We start from the raw sequence: 16,019 nt of genomic DNA on the forward strand, positions 1-16,019 counted from the left end.
TAGTATATTTTTAGGGGACGAGTCGCGAATCAGGGGTGTTGCGACTGCTGTGCATGCAGGAACAGGACCCAAGTTCATTCCACAGCAGCATATTTAATAAATAAAGAAAAAGAAAAAGAAAACCCCAGGCAGGGCTGGAAATGTCTCCCCTTTGAACCCCTGCAGAGCCAAGGGAGGCCAGTGTTGACAATACTGAGCTAAACAGACCCATCTCTTGCCCCGGCATAAGGGAGCTCCCAGTGTTCCTATACGCTGAGAGACCAGCTCATTGTACGAGGGAGCTGAAATGCTTGCAAGTCTATGATTCCAGGGGGAGAGCTGTGGCTCAGTGGTTAGAGCATTTGCCTGGCCTGCAGAAGGTCCCAGGTTCAATCCTTCCGATCCTGCGAGAGACCTTTCTGCCACGGCTCCAGGATCGCGCCGTTGACTGCCTTCTTCTCACAACAACCCTGTGAGGTAGGTGAAAGCGGGAGACCGTCCCCAGAGTCCAAGGTCACCCAGTGAGCTCTGCGGCTGGTGGCGGAGGATTCGAACGCATGGATCAAACTCAAAAGTCGGAAGAGTTCAGACGCTCTTTCCCCCTCACCTTGCAAGAAGGGAAAGAAAGGCTCGGGATATATTGCAAAGAAGAAGAAGAAGAAGCCTGCTGGATCGGGGCGCAGCCAGCCCAACACCCTGTGGCCAACCAGATGCCCGTCGGAAACCCAGAAGTGGGACTTGAGTGCGAGAACAACTCTCCCCACCTGCGGCTTCCGGCAACGGGCCTTCAGAAGCATCGCTGCTTCTGACCATGGAGGCAGAGCACAGCCATCGTGGGTGGTAGCCATCGATAGCCGTCCCCTCCGTGGATTTGTCCAGGGGAAGAAAAGGATGGAGTATGACTGTCTTTGATCTCAATATCCCTGGTTCTCTCTCCGCCCTGAGCTACCCTGAACTCAGTCGTCTTTCAGTTCAAACCTGGGGAAAGGGCGCCCTTGGGAGCTGCCGGCCGCCTCCAGCCTGAGCCGCAGGGCGTTGCGGATGACGATTTTCTCCAGCAGGAGGGCGCCGACGAACCAGAAGAGGCAGTATTCCAGGGTGACGAGCCCCATGAAGTTGTAGCGGTAGTGGCTGTAGTCCCAGGGGCAGGCGTTGAAGCATTGCAGCGCATAACCGGTGGAGAACTCCCAGAGGTAGATGCACAGGGTGTAGATGGCGCAGCGGGTCACCAGGAAGCTGCGGCCCTTGAGCAGGACGTAGAGGCGCTCGAGGGCCAGGCCACAGGTCCCGTAGATGAAGAGGGCCCACACGCTGGTCACCCCCTGGAACTTCCAGTCCCGGTCCACCACAAAGGACCACGCGGCCGTGAACATCACTTCCGAGAAGTAGCCGTGGATGGCGTAGATGTACCAGCGCCAGAAGCGGCTCAGCGGCTCGCCGGGGCTCCCCATGGCTGGCGAGCTGCATGGGACAAATGGGGAACAGGGGTGCATTTGTGAATAATAATAATAATAATAATAATAATAATAATAATAATAATAATTTTATTATTTATACCCTGCTCATCTGGCTGGGTTTCCGCAGCCACTCTGGGCAGCTTACAGCACATTAAAAAAACCCGCAAAACATTAGGCATTAAAATTTTCCCGATACATTCAGAACTGAAATTCCCAGGTGTCAGAAAAGGTGGTTTATGTGCGCCACTACTGCGGCCCGTGTTTTGTTATCCCCAAAAAGGGAAAACGAGCGAGGTCCCAACCAAAGAAGAATGGCAATTTAAGATGACAGAATAGGTACGACTCGCAGACTTAACATATAGAATAAGAGAACAAGAATAACATACATTTAGAGAAGACTGGAAAACCATTGATTGAATATGTGGGAAATAATTGTGTACAGCAGAAAACGCTGGCAGCATTAAGATAAATTCAACAGAGTAAATAAGTTTTGATGTATGCAAGTATGGAATACTGAATGGTATAGTTTTTGTAAAATACGCAGGGATTTATGATATGTAAAATGAACCGTGGAAAGAGAAGAAGAAGGGAAGTCATTGGTATCTTAAGGATGTAAAAATGAGTACGGTACAGTGGGACCTTGGTTGTCAAACGTAATCCGTTCCGGGAGTCCGTTCAACTCCTGGAACCGTTTAAAAACCAAGGCGTGGCTTCTGATTGGCTGCAAGAGCTTCCTGCACTCAATCGGAAGCCACATCGGACGTTCAGCTTCGAAAAAAACCCAACGTTCACAAACCAGAACACTCACTTCCAGGTTTGTGGCGTTCGGGAACCGATTTGTTCAGGAGCCAAGCCGTTTGACAACCGAAGTACCGCTGTACACAGTTCCATCCTTTTTTCAGATATCGTGATATATCTGTATATTGCAACGTTTAGCTGGTGATCTGGTTGAAAACCAAACATCTCCCAGCCTTATTTAGAACCCTGTTCTTTAGTCTGCCTCCCATCCAAGCAAGAGCAAAAGGAGGTCCTTACCCCTGATTCGCTGCTGCAGATTTCTGCTTTGCTCACGTAGATGGCCCGATGGAGGTAGAGGAGAAACTTCTGGACCTCTTCTCAGCTCTGGAAGAAGGAGTGTTGTCCAGTGGCTGGAGCAGGGTGGAAAAAATCCTATTTCCAGCTCTGGGGGAAGAGGACTCTTTATTAGGCTGGTGTCAGGTGCCAGAGAACAAGTCCTACTCGCTGTTATTCTGGTTGACTCACTTCCTCTTGCCAAAGCCCAATCAAGTCCCCTGATTCTACCTTTTCAGGCTGGCGTAATTAAAGAATCACAGGAAGAGCCGTTTCCTTCATTAACTTGCCCTTGCAGTCTATTAATCACTTGATGAACTACCACCCCAATAAAGAAGAAATCCGGGTCAAAGGATGTGACTTCTATTCAAGGGATGTGTCAACCTTTTTAGCCCTGAAAGAGAACCTTCCAGGCAGGGCAGAGCCTAGAATGGGATTCTGAGTTATGTCCTATGAGCTGCATTTTCGACACGCAAAAACCAGATCCACGGTTTCCAAACTCTTCCCCCTCCATAGACCACTTGAAAGCTCCCAAGGGTCTTGGCGGACCACTTAATCCTAGAATCATGGAATTGTAGAGTTAAAAGGGCACCTGTGGGTCATCCAGTCCAACCCCCTGCAATGTAGGAATCTCAACTGAAACATCCATGACAGACCTCTGCTCAAAAACCTCCAAGGAAGGAGAGCCCACCACCTTCCACCCCACAGCCCTTACCATCAGAAAGTCATTCCTGATGTTTAGCTGGAATCTCCTTTCTTGCAACTTGAAGCCATGGGTTCGAGTCCTACCCTCCAGAGCAGGAGAAAACAAGCTTGCTCCCTCTTCCATGGGACAACCCTATCATATATTAGAAGAAGACTCCTCGCTCAGATATGATATCAGTCTCCTCTTTTCCAGGCTAAACATACACAGCTCCTTCAACCGTTCCTCATGAGGCTTGGGGATGAATGATTTCACCACTGCCTGTCGCAGCCACTGCCAACTCTTGTGCTTGGCTCCTGCTTGCAGGTTTCCCACAGGCCTCTGTGAGAACAGGATCTTGAACTAAATGGGCCATTGGCCTGATCCAGCAGCCTCTTCTGGTCTTATGAGATGCCTTGGGGTCCACATTTGGCCGAGATCCCCCCCCCTTCTCTCTCCTCCCTGGGTGCTTCCAACATAGGTGTGAAGCCACCCTGCCTTCTTCAATCGCATTTCACTGCCTGGCATTTTATTTCTGCTCTGTAGGTTTCTCCAGCAGCAGTTAAAGATTCCCTGGGGCTCCCAGGTTGGCACCTTTCTCTGCTTTTGGATCTCTCCGGTGCCAGGCTTGGTAAACAAACAGCAGCGCCTCTGCCAGTGGGGAAGATTTCCTAGAGAACATCTCATTCTCCCCTGCTAATTAGACTCTGGCAGGTCTCGGAGGATTATTATTTTAGCTCTTGGAGCCACAAAAGGTGGGGTCTCCAGTTCAAGGCTATGGTTTGCAAGCCTTCTCAGCAGGAGAGGTGAAATGCAGGAGGGGAATAATTATACAGTGGTACCTTGGTTCTCAAACGCCTTGGTACCCAAACACTGCAAACCTGGAAGTAAGTGTTCCATTTTGCGAACTTTTTTTGGAAGCCGAGCATGCTCCGTTTTGAGTGTTACGCTTCCGATTTAAGTGTTATGCTGAGGTCTGTCTGGTTTTGCTATTTATTTTGTGTTTTTGCGGCTCTTTTTTTCGTTTTTCTGACGGTGTGGAACCCGGTTCAGCTACTGATTGATGTGACTATAGTAAATTGTCTATTGTTTTCATTTTATGGATCAATGGTCTCATTAGATAGCAAGGTTCATGTTAAATTTCTGTTTTAGGGGTTGTTTTTAAAAGCCTGGAACGGATTGATCCGTTTTGCATGGCTTTCTATGGGAAAGCGCGCCTTGGTTTAGGAACGCTTTGGTTTTGGAAGGGACTTCCGGAACGGATTAAGTCTGAGAACCAAGGTATCACTGTGTAGATATTGCTACACAGCACCCCGATCTCAGGGCAGCGAGAGATTCCACGGGTCCCACGCATAATGGAATGAAGGTGGCGTATTTAAGGATATATGGCATGGAGAACCGGGATGGCGATGCCCTTAGACCCCTCCCAGTGTCCCTATTTTTCCAGGGACAGTCCTGGATTTAAAGAAGCCGTCCCAGTTTCTGATTTGATCCCGGAATGTCCCGCTTTTCCTTAGGACGTCCCTATTTTCATCAAATAAATGTTGGAGGGTATGTTCTCTACCTCCACAGTCGGAGGCAGCAAATGCTTCTGAATCCCAGTTGCTAGAAACCATGGGCTGATCCAAGAGGCTCTTCCGATATTCTTATGTTAACTTACGGAACTCCCTTCCACAGGAGGCAGTGATGGCCACCAGCCTAGATGGCTTTTCGTTTTATGGTAAGTTTAATTGTGTTTAAAAAAAGAAATACTGTACCAATAAACTAAAACCATCCATGACAGTTCAGCTGGTACAGCATGAGACTCTTAATCTCAGGGTCGTGTGTTCGAGCCCCGCATTGGGCAAACGTTCCCTGCACTGCAGGGAGTTGGGCTAGGTGAGTCTCGTGCTCCCTTCCAACTCTGTGATTCTACAACAAACTTCATGGATTTAGCTCAGGGGTCGGCAATGTGTGGCCCACGGGCCGGAAGCGGCCCACGGAGGCCATTTAACTGGCCCACGAACCGCCCCAGAACCGAGCCGCCCGCTCGGCAAGTCCCGGTATGCTGCGCTAAACCGGCGCACTGCAGCACAGAGACTCTCTTCCGCGGCTCTGGAAATTGCTTCTGCGCATGCCCAGATGCTGAAAATCGCTTCTGCGCAGGCGTGGCACCTATAGGTGTCCATAAATTACCATATAGCATATATTTAACACACAAAAAAAACAGCTTCAGGAGCTTAGGGCCTCATCAAACCTCAATCCGGCCCTGATCACGCTTTAACCATATGGTGTGAACACAGCTAGAATTTAATCCACTGGTCCAGGCACCTGCTCCTCGTTCTGCAGGTAGCATCCCAAGTCTTCTCTCGGCCCGCTTCTGAAAATTAGTAAGGGGGAAAGAGAGGCAGGGAAGTAGGGGCGGGAGTGGGAACTCCCATCGGGTGCAACCCAAATATTGTGTGACTCTTTATTCAAGCTGCCAGCCAAGGGAGCCTCGCACGTGCCGCCCACCCCTCCGCCAGGAAACGTTGCCGGCTGCAATTCAGTTCACAAAGCCTTCTGTGTTTTGACATACCGTAGGCATACTGATGTGGCAATTCTCCTTGTGTTTCCGCAGGCAGCCCAAACTGCTGACTCACTGTATCCCAGGGCAGGTGTGTGTGTGTGTGTGTGTGGGTCCTTCCCAGGGTCGATCGGCGCACCTTGCCATACTGGACTACCCTACAGGGCTGTTGTACTGCGAGTGCAGCTATCTCCCGACTGAAGTGCAGGGAAACCAAAATGCTTGTTTACAAAGCTAAACGGCCTCGGTCCGGTATACCTGAAGGAGCGTCTCCACCCCCATCGTTCTGCCCAGACACTGAGGTCCAGCTCCGAGGGCCTTCTGGCGGTTCCCTCACTACGAGAAGCCAAGTTATAGGGAAGCAGGCAGAGGGCCTTCTCGGTAGTGGCACCCACCCTGTGGAATGCCCTCCCACTAGAGGTCAAAGAGAACAACAATTACCAGACCTTTAGAAGGCATCTCAAGGCAGCCCTGTTTAGGGAAGCTTTTAATGTGTGATGGATTTCTGTATTTTAATGTTTGATGGATTTCTGTATTTTAGAAATTCTGTTTTGTTGGAAGCCGCCCAGAGTGGCTGGGGGAACCCGGCCAGATGGGCGGGGTATAAATAATAAATTATTATTATTATTATTATTATTATTATTATTATTATTATTATTATTGTACTACCAACCTTACTGTATGCCTGTGAAAACATGGACCACTTAAAAAAGCCATCTCCAACTCCTCGAAATATTCCATCAACGGTGTCTCCTAAAAATTTTGCACATCACTTGGGAAGGCAAGCAAACTAATGGCAGTGTATTGGAAGAAGCAAAGATCACCAGTGTCAAAGCGATGATTCTTCAACATCAACTTCGTTGGACTGGTCATGTTGTGCGGATGCCTGATGATCGTCTTCCAAAGCAACTACTCTATTCTGAACTTAAAAATGGAAAGCGTAATGTTGGTGGTCAACAAAAGTGGTTTAAAGACTGTCTCAAGGCAAATCTTTAAAAATGTAGTATAAACGCCGACAACTGGGAAACACTGGCCTGCGAGGCCCCAATTAGAGAACAGCCTTCACCAAAGGTGTCATGGGCTTGGAAGACGCTCAAACTCAGGATGCAAGGGAGAAAAGTGCTAAGAGGAAGGCATGCTTGGCTAATCCACACCGTGATCAACTCCCACCCGGGAACCAATGTCCCCTCTGTGGAAAGATGTGTGGTGTCCAGAAATGGCCTCCACAGTCACTTACGGACCCAGAAGAAAGCTTAGTGAATGTCTCTTTCTCAAGGATGCATGTGAAATTTCAGGGCTGGCTTCACCTGACCTAGCAGCTGCCCTCAGGTGTAGGAACAAAGGTACCCCGAAGGTCATCTAGCCCAACCCCCTAAGATGCAGGGATATTTTGCCCAACCTGGGACTCAAACCCACAACCCTGAGATGAAGAGTCTCATGCTCTGCCAACTGAGCTATCCCTGTTTTAGTGGGGTTGTTGTGCCATCATGAGGGTTTAGGTCAGATTCAGCTACCCGTATGACCATCTGGGGTAGGGATGGGCAAATCACTTTGGGGGTATTGTTCTTAATTCATTATTATTATTATTATTATTATTATTATTATTATTATTATTATTATCAATTGCTTTATTCATGAAAATAACTGGGGGGGGGGGGTACAAGGAACGCAGCCTGCTTTCTCCTTCGTTTTCTCCCTGGCAAGCAGGCAGGTGGTAGCGAATGATAAGGAACCAAAGTCGCAGAAGCCATTGGCGATAAGGGCAGTTTAAGCGACCTTGTGAAGCCCACAGAGGATTCAGTAGCAGGCAGCCCACGTGATCAATATACAAATAAACAACTATCTGACTTTTAGAAGACATCTGAAGGCAGCCCTGTTTAGGGAAGGTTTTAATGTTTGATGTTTTATTGTGTTTTTAATATTCTGTTGGGAGCCACCCAGAGTGGCTGGGGAAACCTAGCCAGATGGATGGGGTAATAATAATAATAATAATAATAATAATAATAATAATAATAATAATAATAATCGGGATGGAGTGACTCCCTTATGAGGAAGTAGTTTTCAGAGTTTAGGACTTTATAAATTCATAGTGATGCATACCGCGGAGAAAGTAGTGGGGGGAAGTTTCTCTCCCTCTCTCATAACACTAGAACCTGTGGGCATTCAACGAAGCTGAGTGTTGGAAGTTTCATAGACTTCGTAGAGCTCGAAAGGGACCCTGTCGGTCATCTAGTCCAACCCCACTGCAATGCGGTAATACGGGGATCAAACCTGCAACCTTGGCGTTCTCAGCACCACGCTCTAACCAACTGAGCTACTCGCTGCCCCATCAGGGCAGAGAAAAGGAAGCCCCTTTTTCACGCACCGGCCACTACTCTGCCTCCACAGTCAGAGGCAGCCATGCTTCTGTATCCCAGTTGCTGGAAAACACAGGAGGGGAGAGTTGCTCTTGTGTTCGAATCTTGCTTGTGGGCTTCCTATTGAGGCATCTAGGTGGCTACTGTGACAACAGGATGCTGAACTCGATGGGCCCCCTCTGGCCTGATCTTTACCTTCTCAAGGAAACAGTGTGGTGCAGTGGTTAGAGTGCTGGACTAGGACCTCGGAGACCAGGGTTCAAATTCCCACAAAAAACCTCCCTGGGATGACCTTGAGGGCCAGCCACTGCCTCTCAGCCTAACCTACTTCACAGGACTGTTGTAGGGATTAAATAAGAAGAAGAACCATTTACGATTTACCCCACCTTAAGCTCCTTGGAGAGAAAGGAGGGATATAAATTCAGCGAGTCGGTCAAGGTGGAGCCAGCATTGATCTGGCACTCATAAAAATGTGTGTGTTGGGGCGGTGGGAAAAATTAAGTGTGTGTTATTTTTAGTTGGGGGGGGGAACCAGTTCGGAAAGATCTAAGCACCTCCTCTGCACTTCTGGATTCTCTGCCTAAGGCTGCTTTACATTTTTCTTTAAAAACAAAACAAAGTAAATTTGTCGTGTGCTTTTGTGCAAAGTTTAGTTTGACTGCTCTCTAACTTTGCAAGGAGGTTGCTTCACCCCTTGGGCTTTGGCTCAGTGCTGCAAACCGGCTGGGTCTGTTCCAGCAGGTAGGAGGGAAACTATTTAGTTAAGTGGTTACTATCCTCTCCTCGAACCCTTTTGTGCAGGGGAGATTGCAGCCTTTGGAAACGCAATCTGGAAATATTATATTCATTTAGTGCTTTTGAAGCAGTCCTCTCTTTTTGAAATCATTGTGGGTTTGGGGAGGGTAAGGCTGGATGATTCCCAGATCTTGGGGTCCTATACCCGGGGAGGGCTAGAGTCTAACAGAGGGAGTTGTCTAACAGGCTAGAGAAGTTTCTTTGCAAGACAGTGAGCTACGTTGGCCACTTAAATGTCTTCATCAGCATCTGGTTCTTGCAAAAGCTGCAAGAATGATGGCTAATGTGTGGGTCTTCCTTCCACCCCCTCACCTATCTGCTAGGCAGGAGAACAACAGCCAGAGTGTTGTCTGTGAGCTGAGCTGGAAACAGGCTGGAAGCTGGAGACACAGAGACCTGCTTGCTCTGCACTGGATCCGAATGGAGAAGCAAGATCTTCTGGGGTCCGACGCCGTGAGGCCCTCCATACTATGTGCAGGTTATATATACAGTGGAACCTCGGTTTATGAACACCTCGGTTTATGAATTTTCGGTTTATGAACGCCGTGGACCCATCTGGAACGGATTAATTCACTTTCCATTACTTTTAATGGGAAAGTTCGCTTCAGTTTATGAACGCTTCAGTTTATGAACAGACTTCCGGAACCAATTACACCCATGCTTCAGTTTATGAACGCTTCGGTTTAAGTACTTCGCGGACCTGTCTGGAACGGATTAATCCACTTTCTATTACTTTCAATGGAAAAGTTCGCTTCAGTTTATGAACGGTTACTCCGCGGACCGTCTGGAACGGATTAATCCACTTTCCATTACTTTCAATGGGAAAGTTCGCTTCAGTTTATGAACGCTTCAGTTTATGAACAGACTTCCGGAACCAATTGTGTTCATAAACCGAGGTACCACTGTATATATATACATTGGTCCCTTGGTTCTCAAACGCCTTGGTACTCAAACAACTTGGAATCCAAACACTGCAAACCTGGAAGTAAGTGTTCTGGTTTGCAAACTTAAAGCATCCATGACAGATGGCCACCCAACCTCTGCTTAAAAACCTTCAAGGAAGGAGAGTCCACCTTCTCCTGAGGGAGACTCTGTCGAACAGCTCTTGCTGTCAGAAAGTTCTTCCTGACGTTTAGTCGGAATCTCCTTTCTTGTAAATTGAGACCCTGGGTTCGAGTCCTACCGTCCGGAGCAGGAGAAAACAAGCTTGCTCCATCTTCCATGTGACGGCGCTTAAAGTATTTGAAGATGGTTATCATCTCCCCTCTCCTCTTCTCCAGGCTAAACGTACCCAGCTCCCTCAACTGTTCCTTATAAGGCTTGGTTTCCAGACCCTTGATCATCTTGGTTGCCTTCCTCTGCACACGTTCCAATTTGTCATATTCCTTTTTAAACCTGGGTGCCCAGAACTGGACACAGGACTCCCAAGTGTGGTCGTACCAAGCAGAAGAGAGTAGGACTATAACTTCCCTATACTTCTTATCCTGTGAACCACCCTGAGACACCCAGGTATAGGGTGGTATATAAATAATAATAATAATAATAATAATAATAATAATAATAATAATAATACTTCTGCTGATGCAGCCTAGAATAGCATTGGCCTTTTTTGCTGCTGCATCATACTGTTGACTCATGTTCAACTTGTGGTCCACCAAGACCCCCAGATCCTTTTCCCGTGCGCTACAGGCAAGCCAGGTGTCCCCCATCTCATATTTGTGCACCTGGTTCTTCCTGCCTTAATGCAGAAACCTGACATTCAATCAAGGCGCTTCTCACACGCAAAGACAAATCGACCTGCAGTTGGCATTCCAGCTGCTTCCACTCACCTGTCCCTCCGAAAGATAGCCCTACACCAAAACACAGCCAGCTTCCCAGCCCACCCAAGCAAACTTGTGCTTGATACAACTTACCCGGTGCCCCAAATGGGTCTTTGCATCCACTGTGGGGTCGGTGTGTGTGTGTGTGTGTGTGTGTGTGTGTGTGTGCGCACAAAAACTCTGCCAGGAAGTATCCCGCCCAGGAGACACAATGACGAGAGCTGGGAAGCTTGCCTGTGAGTAGTGCTCCTTTTCCTGCTTGGACGCAAGACTTGAATGTCAAGTGTGGGCTGATCCACCCATCCTGGAGAAAAGAGATGTTTGTCAACTTTGTTCAGGTGAAGAGAGAGCAGTTTTAGGCTGGCAACAGAGGAGGAGGAGGAGCCTGGAAGGAGACACGACAGCCTCCTTGCGCAATAGGACCATGGGGCGGCCGAGGACATTCGCCAAGAAGGGTTGGAGCAGGGACTGACAAGGACCTTCAACAGCACAGGTCTCAGATCTGCACCCTCCAACCTGGGATTCCCTTTCCCCAGTGGGAAAGGCTAGCAAAAAGCTCGCAGGCAACTTGCTCTCGTTCTGGGGGGCAGATCCACACAGAAAGCGCAGCCGACGCACACAGAACCGTCGAGTTGGAAGGGACCCCGAGTGTCATCAAGTCCAACCGCCTGCATTGCAGGGATCTCAGATAAAAACCAGACAGTTAAACTATGGAACTCTGTGCCACAGGAGGCAGTGACAGGTTCCAATCTTTGATGGCTATATAAAAGAGGGCCGGGCAAATTTGTGGAGGAGAGGGCTATCGATGGCTTTGCACTTGGAGAAAGAAACGCTTCTGGAAAGCGCAGAAGGGGAGAGTTGTTCTTGTGTTCGAATCCTGCTTGTTGGCTTGTAGTATGTGGTTGGCCACTGTGAGAACAGGATGCTGAGCTACATGGGCCACTGGCCTGATCCAGCAGGCTCTCCTTATGTTCATATGACTCCCTCCAAAGAATCCTTGTTAGTTAGTTTAAGATATTGGGAACTGTAGCTCTGGGTGGGTGAAACTACAGCTCCCATGGTTTTGTGTGTGTGTGTTGTTGTTTTTAAGGGAGAGCTATGAGCTTTAAATGTGTATTGGGTGTGCTTTAAGTGAATGGATCTGCCCTCAGTGGTGAGTGAAAGGCACTCTGCATGTGTCCAGAAAACCTTGCTCCTGTGGACATCAGCCAGGCCATAAATAGTGCTATGCTTTTGGACACAGAGCTCGTTTCATACTCGGGCCCTGTCCCTCCATTGCTGGACTTACTTGAAGAAAAAGGCACTTGGCACACAAATTATAACTGAATTTTAAGCTGGGTTTTAACCCCAAAGCTGCAGTCTTAAACCTGCTTGCTCCAAAATCAGCATGACCAAAATCAACAGGATGTTACAGGAAATAGGTAAAGCAGACTGCGGCGGCAGCCATTCCATCAGGCTGCAGTCTAATCATAGCATTGGAAGGGACCCCTGGGCATCATCTAGCCCAACCCACTGCAATCCAGGAATATGCAACTGTCCCGCAGGGGGATCAAACCTGCCACCTTGGTGTTATCAGCACCATGCTCAATAATAATAATAATAATAATAATAATAATAATAATAATAATTTATTAATTATACCCTGCCCATCTGGTTGGGTTTCCCCCAGCCACTCTGGGCAGCTTCCAACAAAATATTAAAATACAATAGTCCTTCAGATATTAAAAGCTTCCCTAAACAGGGCTGCCTTCAGATGTCTTCTAAAAGGCTGCTAGTTGTTTATTCCCTTGACAACTGATGGGAAGGCGTTCCACAGGGTGGGTGCCACTACTGAGAAGGCCCTCTGCCTGGTTCCCTGTAGCTTTGTTTGTTGCAGGGAGGGAACTGCCAGGAGGCCCTCGGAGCTGAACCTCAGTGTCCGGGCAGAATGTTTTGGCTGGAAACGCTCCCTCAGGCTGAGGTCATTTAGGGCTTTGAAGGTAAGCACCAACACTTTGAATTGTGCTCGGAAATGTCCTGGGAGTCAACGTAGGTCTTTCAGGACCAATGTTATGTGGTCTCGGCTGCCACTCCCAGTCACCAGTCTAGCTGCCGCATTCTGGATTAATTACAGTTTCTGGGTCACCTTCCAAGGTAGCCCCACGTAGAGCGCATTGCAGTAGTCCAAGCAGGAGATAAGCAGAGCATGCACCACTCTGGAGAGACAGTTGGCAGGCAGGGAGGGTCTCTTCCTGCATACCAGATGAAGCTGGTAGACAGCTGCCCTGGACACAGAATGGACCTGCGCCTCCATGGACAGCTGTGAGTCCAAAATGACTCCCAGGCTACGCACCTGGTCCTTCAGGGGCACAGTTGTCCCATTAAGGACCAGGAAGTCTCCACACCGACCTGTCCCCTGTCCGCCCAAAACAGTACTTCTGTCTTGTCAGGATTCAACCTCAATCTGTTAGCCGCCATCCATCCTCCAATCTCTAACCAACTGAGCTATAATATTTTTTTAAAAAAATCCACAGAGGATTCAGTCTCACAGACTCTGGCTTTCCAACTGCAGCCTCCTACCAACTGAGCTATTTGAACTGCTTTATTGAAAGAAGGCAAATAGAACCACTTCCCTGGCTTGGTGCTTAAGAGACCAGCTCCATTCAGCGCATCCTCTCTCTGAACTGTTTCCATTCCCCGCTGGTTGCTATAAGGAGTACTTTGTAAGTTTGCAAATTGGTACCTGGGATTCCTGGTTTTCCTCTTCCCTCCCCATCCCAGTTTCCTTTCGGATTGCAACTTTTAGAATGCGAGCGCGTGTTCTTTCGATTGCTCGCGTGAAAGTCCTGTTGCAAGCCGTTTTGGCTGAAGAGCTTGGAGGAAATGCCTTAAATCAGCCTTCGTCAAACTGTTGCCCTCCAGATGTTCTGAGCTGGGCTGATGAGAGTTTTAATTGAAAACATCTGGAGGGCACCAGGTAAGCAAAGGCTGCCTTAACTAGACAAATAAGGTAATAACCAAATAATAAATGGAAATAAATTATTGGGAGGCGGGTTATTGCTTTGTTTTGCTTTTGCTTTACTATGCATTTTTGTGTTTCCATTTTGTATTTTTACGTTGTGAACCGTCCTGTGATCCTCGGATGAAGGCCGGAATAAAAATTTAATAAATCAATAAATAATAATCATTTCTCATTCAGAAATTTGCTCCAAAGCTCTCATCTCACCATCCAGAAATGTGCTTTGCTCGTTCTCTCCTACTCCCAATAAAGTTTTTGGCTCCAAGCTCCAGTTCAATTAAATGAACAAACAATATGTTTTTAAAACATCAAAGCTAGAACAGCAGCCTGACCTGGTATTATCCACCCACATGACTCCAGAAAACAGATCAGACATTTTGTCCCCATTTTACAGAGGAGGAAAACTGAGGCAGGAAGCAACTAAACAGTTTGCTCCAGCTGCAGTCCAAAATATCTGGAGGGCAGAAGATTAGCAAAGAGGGCAGATTTGCATTAAATTTGTTCTTATAAAACATGCAAGATGCTGCTTTAACCGACTGGTATCACATAGAACTTATGTTGATGACTTGTTTGTGAATGTATGAGTGCACACACGCACCTCACCTCAAAAAGGAGATTGCAGAGTTGAAAGGGGGTCAGAAAAGGCAACTAAAATGATCGAGGGGGTGGAGCGAATCCCTTATGAAGAAAGACTGCTGCATTTGGGACTTAGACAAGCAAGAGGCGACAGGATAGGAATTTTTAAAATTATGTCTGGCATTGAGAAAGTGGGTGGGGAAAGGTTCTTCTCCCACTCTCAAAGAATCATTGAATTGCAGGGTCGGAAGGGCCTTGAGGGTCATCCAGCCCAACCCCCTGTTGACAGGAGCATCCTGGAGGGATTTGAACCCTGCTCTCTCCCAGGTCTCAGTCTAACCGCTGCACCACACTGTCTCCATTAATTCATATGGGTCTACTCTGAGTAAGATGAGGTCGCCCGCCCCCGCGTTAAGCCTCCCAGGTCTTACGCCAGCTCTCTAACCGCAACACCACACTGCCTTCCCTCTGCACGCTCAGGAGCTGCTTTTTTCCTCCTTGCTTCTTACACCCGCAGAAAACGCACCCTTGCCCCTCGCTTTCGGAGGGAGCCGCTGCTGCCATCTGTGCCCGGCGTGCAAAAGAGAGCAGGATCCGCATTAAATTTGTTTTTCTTTTTTGCACACTCGCTCTGTTATCATATCCTGCATTCCTCGGAGGACAAGCGCCGCTTCCCTGCCTTGCGCGCTTCCCGTGAGAAAAAACACAAACAGAGAGAGTGATCTCTTCCTGCGGGAACCGCACTTTCTCCCTGGCTGCAGGTCTCGTCTCTTGCCCACTACACGCAACTGCGCATTCACACACGCGCAGGCATACACGTGTCTACCGCTCATTTGGCGCGCGCGCGCACACACACGTCCCGCAGATGCTGCTGCTGCTGCTCACCTGAGACCACGTGTGTCAGGCGGAGCCGGGGATCCAGCTCCGCGCTCCTCCGTCTTCCAGCTGTTCGCGAAGCTCCTCTCACCTGCCGCGCTGCGGGCCCTTTAAGGAGCAGTCCCCGCCCCCCGCCTCCGTCATCGCGCGTGGGCGTCGCCTTACCTGGCCCAGCGCCACCTTTGGAGTGGCAGGTGGGGCGCTGGAGAATGTGCGGGCTCCGCACCAGTGGGGAGCTTTCGCCCAATGGGATCCTTAAGGGTCATCTAGTCCAACCCCCTGCAATGCCGGCATCTCCACCTCCACGGCGCCTTCTATTGTTTGTGCTATTCCTATTTTCCTCCCCTTCGTGTTCTTTTTTTCTCTGAAAAATAAAAATATTCCGCTTCTGCTTTGTTGTTGTTTTGTTTTTTAATATGCTTCATTGATTTTGCCATTAAAAAACAGTCGAACAACAACAATCCATTATCAAAACAAATCGAAATCATGAAAAATAAAGATGGAAAAAGACAAAAAAAAGAAGGACAAAACAGAAAACTGAAAAACAAAAACAAAACAAAACATATTTTTTCAATACTCAGAATCATTTCAGGAGTGCAAACCATATTTTAAATAATCTCTACACAAAATTCCTAGAAAGAATTTACCTCCATATTTAAATTTTCTGCTTTCCTCATTCTTTCCGATCCTGTACACCAGTTTGTGCCCCTTATTTATTTTCTTTGACTTCTATCTACCTCTTTGTGGTACCTATATTTCTCTTGCTTTTTAGTAGTCCGTATTCAATGGTTATGATAAAGGAACTTTCCCTTACTGTATGTCTGAGAATTGGGATTGCTTTAAAAATTACCTGATGAAACATG

At 47.9% G+C, this 16,019-nt stretch overlaps 1 protein-coding gene across 2 annotated transcripts; it reads right to left on the reverse strand.

The window, feature by feature from the left end:
• Positions 1-73: 73 nt before the first annotated feature.
• On the reverse strand, positions 74-15,284 carry LOC118087463 (transmembrane protein 229B). 2 transcript variants are annotated; one of them, XM_035120123.3, is made up of 4 exons: positions 15,166-15,284; positions 10,800-11,010; positions 2,472-2,618; positions 74-1,440 (listed from the first exon to the last, which is right to left on the reverse strand). In XM_035120123.3, the coding sequence occupies exon 4, from the start codon at positions 1,428-1,430 to the stop codon at positions 936-938; it is 495 nt and encodes a 164-aa protein (XP_034976014.1). In that variant the 5' UTR covers positions 1,431-1,440; positions 2,472-2,618; positions 10,800-11,010; positions 15,166-15,284; the 3' UTR covers positions 74-935. The 2 variants fall into 2 exon arrangements, with proteins under 2 accessions (XP_034976014.1, XP_034976013.1); XM_035120122.3 differs by lacking the exon at positions 10,800-11,010 and having other exon boundaries at positions 15,166-15,260.
• Between the last annotated feature and the right edge of the window lie 735 nt (positions 15,285-16,019).

This window comes from Zootoca vivipara, chromosome 6 (assembly GCF_965207765.1).
Source record: "Zootoca vivipara chromosome 6, rZooViv2.hap1.1, whole genome shotgun sequence".
Lineage (NCBI taxonomy): Eukaryota > Metazoa > Chordata > Lepidosauria > Squamata > Lacertidae > Zootoca > Zootoca vivipara.